Genomic DNA, 8,479 nt, shown 5'->3' with positions numbered 1-8,479 from the left:
AGTAGGCGTGGCCATCTTGGAGGAGGTGTGTCACTGGGGGTGGGCTTTGAGGTCTCAGGAGCCTACGACATTCCCACTTAGCTGTGTACTTTCTCTTTGTCTTGTGCTTGTGGATGAGATGTGAGCTCACTCCTACTCCAATGCGTTGCCTGCCCACCTGTCGGCTCACCTGCGCAACCCGCCTACCTGCTGCTGTCATGCTCCCCACCGTGATGGTCATGGACTCTAATCCTCTGGAACGCTACGCCCCCAATAAACTCTTCCCTCTATAAGTCGTCTTGATCACAGTGTTTTGTAACAGCGATTGAAAAGTGACTAAGACATCATCCTTTATTGCCTGCATTACAAAAACAAAGCCACCGTTTTAAAATAGTTCTGGTTTGCTGTGGGCAGCAGAAGGACCCTGGAGGGGACTCTGCAAGGAGGAACAGGACACGTCTTCCTTGTCTCTCTTCCTAGAAACTCCTTAACCATGCATGCCTTAGTTTCCTGCTCTGTAAGGTGGGTGTGCTGACTCCCCACCAGGACCCAGGGGCTGCTGGATTGGGTAGGTCTCAGACTGGTCTCAGTTGCTCCCTTCATCTATGTGAATAGGAGATGGTATACAGCTGTCTGCCTGACCCTTGCTCAGTCTGCCATCTCCTCTCCTCCTCCTCCTGACTAAACTAGGACCATTCCCTTGGGGGCTTAGTCATCCTTTGATCCACAAAGGCAGTCCAGAAGAGCCTGAGTTGAACAAGCCTAGGTGGGGACAGAAGCGTCTTCGTCCGTGATATTTGCCTTGCTTCACCCCTACTGTATAAATCTGTGTCTTGGTCTAGATGGTCACCACTCCATCTCGACCATATGTCTCCATAGTACTCAGTGTGGCACCTGGGTCCATGGGGGAATTGTTTGATAAACAAGAAAGAGGAGGAAGGGAGGGAAGAGTGAGGACTGGCAAAAGAAAGCTAGGCATGTGGCTCTGTCAGCAGAGTGCTTGCCAGGCACACATGAAGCCCTGGCATCTACCCTGGCACCACAGAAACCAGGCATAGCAATGCATGCTTGTAATTCCTGCACAGGGCAGGTGAAAGCAAGAAAATCAAGAGTTCAAGGTCATCCATGGCTACATATCAACTCAGAGACTAGCCTGGGCAGTATGACACTCTGTCTCAAAAGAGAGGAGGGACAGATGAAAAGAGATCCATATACACCTAAAGTGCATGGAGCACACAAACAACCAGAATAATGTGAGGTATCAGAAACAGGATAAAGCATGGTTGTGATGGGGTGGGATGGAATGGGGATGTATGGAGCAAAGAACATGAAATAGCAGATACAAAGAGTGAGTAAGGCTCAGAGAGCCCATCCACAGCAGGGTAACTGTGGCTAACAATGTGATATTATACTCAGAACTGCTCTCTTTTTACAGTCTCAACACACACAGAAAAGGTAGCTGGTTGATTCACTCCTGTTGTCTCTGCCTGACCCTCAACTGCTCTCTCTCTAGCACTCTGAACCCTTCATTCTTATACTTCTACTCTTCTGGTTAACCCTTTCCTGAATGACTTGCAGGAGAGCCAAGGCCCTCCTTCACCTGCCTGATAACTGCCCTTGAGCCACAGGCAAGGACCAGATCACCCACCTGGGATGAGACTACCTGGAGGTTAGAAGAGGAGGAAGGGAGGAAGAGGAACATGATAGCAGAGGAAGGGAGATAAAAAAGAGCAGAAGTAGGAGAGAGGATGACTGTGGGAAGAGGGGGAGAGAGAAGGAAAGAAGGGGGAAGGTGAGAGGAGGAAGGTGAGGAAGGGAAAGAGGGGAAAAGGGAAAGGAAATGGGGAAAGGGAAGAAAAGGCCAAAGAGAGGAGGAAAGAAGAGAAATGGGAGAAGAGGGGAGAGGAAGAGGAGAAAGAAGGAGAGAGAAAGGGGAAGGCCTGGAGAGGGGTAGGGGCTCCTGTGCCCAGCCACAGGGAGAGCTGGGCTATAGGTCTCTGCCTCTGGAGTCTGAGGTGGAGATGGTGTCTTGCTCCTCTGCAGGTCTGTTGGGGATAGAGGAGACTGGCATGCACCATGATCCATCTGCAGTTCCCTTGTGGACTTTCTTCTTTCTCTCTCTGTGGCCCTGGGCTGCCTTTCCTTGGTGTTGGAATTCCAGTTCCTGTTCTGAGAGTCCTGCTGGCTTCTTTAATCCTTGGCCATAGGTAAAAGGTGGTTTGTCATAAAAATGACTTACCTTTTTGTCATTTATTTATTTATTTATTTATTTATTTAGACAGGGGCAAATATAGCCCAAGCTGACCTCCAACTCACTATGTAGCTTGAATTCCCAGTGCTGGCATGCATGTGATGTGAACAACACCCCACTTGTATGGTGCTGGGGATCAAACCCAGAGTTTTATGCATGCTAGGCAAGCACTCCACCAACTGAGCCACACTGTCAGACCCTTTATCCTAACTTCTGTGCTGAAACCCAAGCCCTTACCACCTTAGACGACAATTACATTTGGCGACAAGACTTTACTGAGGTAATCAAGTTAAGGTGAGTTCACATGGATGACTTAGACTCCAATATGGACTATGACAAGAAATTAGGGTGGAAATGGCCAGGAACAAATGTTATCCTACCTACTAGGAGGCTTAAGTAGGAGGATCTCAAAGTTCAAGGTCACCCTGGGTGACTTAGTGAGACCCTGTCTCAAAAACAAAAACAAATAACAATGTAAAAGAGGACTGGACATATACGAGTGTGGTAGAGTTCTACAATCCCCCAGTGAGGGGCTGGGGTGTGCTCAGAGGTAGAGCCCCTCCTAAAATCCCTAATTAAGGAGCTGGGACGTGGCTCAATGGTAGAGCCCCTTCCTACAATCCCCAGTGGAGGGGTTGGACCATGGCTCAGCTGTGGAGCTCTTTCCTGGTATCCGAATGAACAAGGCCTGGATCCCAAACCTGGAACAACAGAAAACACACAAATGTAAGAGGAAGAAGAGGAGGGGGCGGTGATGACCCAATGCATCCAGAGAACTTCCTGGGAGGACACAGAAAGGAGACCACCAGCCATCTCCAGGTAAAGAAGAGCGCTCGGGAGAAGCGAGCCATCTGGACACCCTATCTTGTGTCTTTAGCCTCCAGAATTAGGGAGGGAAATATCCGAGGTTTGAAGGCACCCAACCTGTCGCACGTTTTCACGGCAAACCCAGGTGACTTCCAAAGCACTTACACTGGAATTGACTCTCCTCAACAGGCACCTCCTGCCAGTGTCTGAAAGGTCTCCACTGTGGGCCGTGGTGGGCCTGAAGCTCCACAGGGTCCTTACCACAGTCACTGGGGGGGCTCTGCTGTTCCATGGGACCTCGGCGTGAACAAACCCAGACCCACTCCAGTTAAGACCCTCCCCCTCCATTCTGGTCAAGCTGGGGCAGAGCTGAAGCTCTGGGGCTGCAAGCACCTTCTGGGGGTTGTGCCTAGAAGGGCCGAGAGGCCTGGCTTGTATCCCTTCCACTTACCCCCAGACAAGGCGAGTCAGCGTGCAGCTTCAGACTTCAGCCATTTTGGCTTCTCCTGAAACTGGTTTCTTGAGGGTCGGGGCTTCTGTGTTCTTGCAAGTCTGATTTTCCTCCCACCAGTCAAGCACCTTCATTCTGAGACAATAAACCCTGTGGTGAATGCTGCATTTACTCCCCACCCAGACTTCAGTGCTGGATTCCCCTACTCCCTGCTGTCTCACCCAAACCAGCTCCGGGCTGCCTCCAGAATGCCAGGCTGTCTCCAAGCCAAACGCTGGTTCTGTGAATAGCTCACTTACCCGAATGAAATTAAACGTACTCTCTAGGTCTCTCTCTCTCCCCAGCCTCTTTACTGGCCTCCTGATCTCTAGGCTATCACCTTCCAAGCCCTATAAACTCTCTCTTGGTCACAAGACCTGAGGTTCCCCATTAACTCCAGGATAAAGTCCCAGCCCTTCATGACCCCCATGACGGCACCTTCTCTCTGATTCTCTTGTAACCTTGTAATCAATATCTCTCTCTCTCTACACCACACACACACACACACACACACACACACACACACACATCCCTTTTTTGTGTGGGTACAAGTTTATTTTGCACATTTTTTCTACTCTTGACATTTTGGCACATATATGTTCATCAGAACACAAGGAACTCTCAGGTTTTTGGTGGCACTCTAATATTCTAGTCAATGGACATAACACAGGTTACATGAAGTCACCCGCTTCTCTCGCTCTAGCAACAGCAAGGGGCCGTTGGATCACTTCATAGCTGTCTGTGGGCTTTGCCCTACCATTCACTTCACCTCACCCCAAAAGGCAGAGCCAGGTTTTTATAGCTGTTCGTCAGCCTCTACCCTTTCCAGATGAATAGCTTTCTTTGGCTTCTGTGTAAATTGAGAGAGTAAGATCCAAATTTTCATTTCCTGTCTAAAAACTCTCATTCTACAAAAATGACTGAAAATGGCTTTGAAATCATTGCCAGAAAACAGAAAGAAGCTGTAAGGAAGCCATGCTCTGCAAAAGCCTAGGTGTACCTTCAGCTTGCGGAGTTGAGGGAGACCTCAACAACTCAGTGAATTTCATAAAATTACATTTTCTTTACTTATTGTGTGTGGGGGTTGTTGTGTAAACATGAGTGTGGAGCTCAGAGGACAACTTGCAGGAGCTGGTTCTCTTCTCCCACCATGTAAGCCCTGGGAGATCAAATTCAGGTCCTCAGGGTTGGAGGCAGGTATTTTTACTCACTGAGACATTTTTCTAGCCCCATCAAGAATTTGACTTAAAGAAAGTATTTATCATGACTGCATTCAACAAGAGTGAAATGCACATTTCACTTAGGCCCATGTGGAATGTTTATTAAAAAATATTAAGTTGCTGCAAGTAAAATAAATAGGTATTATGAATAGCATATTTATTTTATGATCCTATTTAATTTGATAAAGAGGATCAGTTAGTCCTGGTGGTACAGGCCTGTTATACCAGCTGCTACAAAGGTGACAAAGTCTAAGACCAGTGTATTGAGGCTCTTTCTTAAAAGTATGAAGAGGGATGGGGGCGTAGCTCAGTGGTAGAGCACTGGCCTAGAATTCCCCAGTAAGGGGCCTGGGCACGACTCAATCATAGAATAACTGTCTGGCATGTTCAAAGGCTTACATTCAATCCTCAGTACTGAAAGACAGTGTGTGTGTGGGGGGGGAGAGAGTTATTAGAAAACATTGACATTTCTAATAAGTCAAAAATCATAATGGAAATTGGAAATGGTTCAATTAAATGATGATAACATAGTTCATAATCACATCTGTGAAATGCAATTAAATTTATGCTTAAAGGGACATGTATAACCCTAAATGCAAATAAAGAGTGGCTGGAATTTAACAATGAGTCCATTTCAACAGAAACTAAACGGGAAGAAAATGCTATGAAGAAAATGAACACCATTAGTCAGTGAGGGGTCAGTGAGATGGTCCCATGAGTGAAGGAGGCTGACTCACACGGTGGAAGGAACAAGCCAACTCTTCAAAGTCGTCCTCGGACCTCCACATGCATACTGTGCGTGGCATACAAATTTGCATGCACGTGCTCACACACATGCGTGTACACACACACACACACACACACACACGCACGCAGACAAATAAAAGAATAAATGTAATTTTAAAAATAAAGAATAAGTCAATATGGTAGGCCTTAGGAGGGATTTGGTGTTAAATTTTAACTCTGATACTCACACCAGGACAACAAGGAAGAATAAGAATAAAACAGATGCTATGGTCCCATACACAAGGCCCTGGACCAGTCCTCGCAGGAACACACTGGAAATGGAACTTTTGTCTGAAATGAAAGGGAAAAGCACATGATCGTCCTGAAGCTTTCAACTATGGTTCTCTTCCTTCTGCTCTGTGTCTGTGCTCATCCTGGTCCTCAAGTGCTGGACTTCCCACCCAGTCACACTAGAGCTCTGTCTACTAGCCTGGTATCAAGAAGATTCTGGAAGCATGGACTCCATATTGGTTCTTCCCCTCACATCGAAGACGCTTAATGACTTCTGGTTCCCACACGAGATTAATGGTGCTGTTGGTCCAGGGTTCCAGTGTGGTGGTGGTCATGTGCAGGATGCTATCAACGCTGTTCACACTCACAGGGGTTCTTCCCAACCACCACTGTACCGAGGGTGTGGGGATCCCAAAGAAGGAACAGCTACACACCAGTGTCCTCGTCAGCACACAGGAATAGTTGAGCAGCCTGGCAGGTGCTGGGGAGAAGAAAGGGCAGAGGTCTGAGAGACACCCACACTTTCCCTCAAAGGCAAAATTTATTTATGACTGTGTCCATATGTGTGTGTGCATGCGAGTGCAGTGCCAACAGAGGCCAGAGTAGGGCACCGGATCCCCTAGAACTTGGGTTACAGGTAATTTGGGGCTGCCCAGCATGGATGCTAGGAGGAACTGAACTCAGTTCTTACGCAAGAAAAGTGTGGTGGTTTGAATGAGAATGTCCTGCTGACGCTCATGTCTTTGAACACTTGGCTCCCAGTTGGTGTTGCTATTTGAGGAGGTTTCGGAGGTATGGCCTTGCTGGAAGTATGTCACTGGAGGTGGGCTTTGAGCGTTTAAAAAAACCAAACTTAGGTCATTTCCTGTTTGCCCTCTGCTTCCTGCTTGTGGTAAAGGATGTGAGCTCTCAGCATCATGCTGTAGCTGCCAGGTCTGCCATGATGGCTATCCCTCTGGAACCACATTAAGCAAACTCTTTTTTTCTGTGTTTCCTTTATCATGGTGTTTCATCACAGCAACAGAAAAGTAACAAATTACATGTAATGAGCTCTCTCCACTGTTTAAACCATCTCTATGGCCCCCAAAACTTCTTATTTGTTTCCCAAAGATATTTGGAGGCTTTGAGACCCAGAGAGGTTCTCTTTCATCTTTTCTCATCATGTGCACCAGACTCGGACTTCACTCTTGCCTGAGGTCTCTCAGCCCCAGGGGATCCCTTCAGGGCCCAGGTCTTTCTCTGGGACCCCATTTCCCCCAGACTCTAGACCCTAAGAGTGCCCACCAGCACTCACAGACCAGCTGTAGCTTGAGCACTTTGCTGCGGAACAGGTTGTCTAGGGGTAGGTTTACGTGGCATCTGAGAGTGGTGCCCTGGTCCCCGGGCTGTGAGGCAACAGCCTGCTCTGAAGAGGAGTTAATGAAGAGGATTGTGTTGGAAGACACAGTGGGGCCTTTCCAGGAGAGAAAGGGGGCTTTGGGCTCCTGGCAGGTGTCTTGGATGGCACAGGTCAAAGTCACAGGCCCTCCGGTCACACTGCTTTCTGGGTTGGGAAGCTCTGACTTTTGGGTCAGGTCTAGAGGAGAGAGAGAGAGAGAGAGAAAGTTTATGTTTAGATTTGTATTTAAGGGGCAGGCCACTGCACAGTGTGTTTGTGTGTGTGTGTGTGTGTGTGTGTGTGTGTGTGTGTGTGCATCCGTCTGTGTATGTATGTGTTTGTATGTGTGTATGTGTCTGTGTATGTATGCATCTGTCCGTGTGTCTGTGTATGTATGTGTGTGCATATGTGTGTGTATAACACCTAAGTTTTTATAAAGCCCAGTGGCTGAGGAAGTAACAGCCACCTGATCACTAACACGCCCTCTAGATTTCCTAATTTCTAAACCATTGTGTGAGCCTGAACATCACCTGACATGGAGAGCCCAGTGTCCTCCGTCAGGACAGTGTCTTTCTGCTCTCCTGGACCCACATAGAGTGAGTAGGCCATGTTTTCTCTTCTGAGTGCGCTGTGGGTCAGCAGGATGCAGTATTCCACCTCCTCCGTGGAGAGGTCACCCATGGGGGCCTTGGGCTGGCTGGTCCCAACATGGAAGCTGATATTTTCATTAAGCCTGTAGTTTGAAGTCACGGGATTTCTGGAAGATGCCTTGAAAAATTCAATCACACAAGGGACTGTACTGCATAGAGCATCTTCCACTGCCGTCTTCTTGATATCCACCAAAACCGGAGAGAGGAACCCTGTAGGGAGATACATAAAATGGAATCCAGTCTCTCAAGTTTTCAGAGTCCAGCCTGTCAGTTAAAGGTTCATGTCATTCAGGACAGGCTTGGCCTTTGCCCAGCTCTGGAAGGTCACCTCAGAGGCCCGGAAAAGTCCTTCTTGGTAAGAGAGTCTTTATAAATACTCAGCACTGGGTCACCCCAGGTATCCTAAGAGTCATGTGATGGTGGAGTCCTTGGGATACGGAGTATTGTTCATTTACAGTCTCTCTACCTGTCACACTCCCCCACATCAGGTCACACTTGGCTGACATTCCCTCTGGACAGACAGTTGATATGTGTTACAGTTTTTGTTAATTCAACAAAAGCCTAGACATGTATGGGAAGAGAAAAACTCAATTGAGGAATTGCCTCCAGCAAACTGGCCTCTGGGCAGGTTTGTGTGTGAGGGGGGGTGTCTTTTCTTGATTTATGATTCACATGGAAGGGTCTAAC

General features: G+C 47.8%; 1 protein-coding gene across 1 annotated transcript; it reads right to left on the bottom strand.

The window, feature by feature from the left end:
- Positions 1–2,867: 2,867 nt before the first annotated feature.
- Positions 2,868–8,018, bottom strand: LOC129683524 (sialic acid-binding Ig-like lectin 11). The gene is made up of 6 exons (XM_055616236.1): positions 7,714–8,018; positions 7,059–7,342; positions 5,964–6,245; positions 5,722–5,824; positions 3,489–3,623; positions 2,868–2,931 (listed from the first exon to the last, which is right to left on the bottom strand). The coding sequence occupies exons 1-5, from the start codon at positions 8,016–8,018 to the stop codon at positions 3,518–3,520; spliced, it is 1,080 nt and encodes a 359-aa protein (XP_055472211.1). The 3' UTR covers positions 2,868–2,931; positions 3,489–3,517.
- Between the last annotated feature and the right edge of the window lie 461 nt (positions 8,019–8,479).

Source organism: Psammomys obesus, unplaced genomic scaffold (genome assembly GCF_907164565.1).
Source record: "Psammomys obesus unplaced genomic scaffold, mPsaObe1.curated_primary_1811, whole genome shotgun sequence".
Lineage (NCBI taxonomy): Eukaryota > Metazoa > Chordata > Mammalia > Rodentia > Muridae > Psammomys > Psammomys obesus.
This window is presented reverse-complemented; position numbering and strand designations above follow the sequence as displayed.

Coding starts and splice junctions, on each gene's coding strand:
- LOC129683524 (XM_055616236.1), bottom strand. CDS start 8,018: ATGTATCTCCCTACAGGGTTCCTCTCTCCGGTTTTGGTGGATATCAAG. Junction 7,343..7,713: donor GTGGGTCCAGGAGAGCAGAA/AGACACTGTCCT, acceptor TCTCTCTCCTCT/AGACCTGACCCAAAAGTCAG. Junction 3,624..5,721: donor TTCTTCCTTGTTGTCCTGGT/GTGAGTATCAGA, acceptor TTATTGTCTCAG/AATGAAGGTGCTTGACTGGT.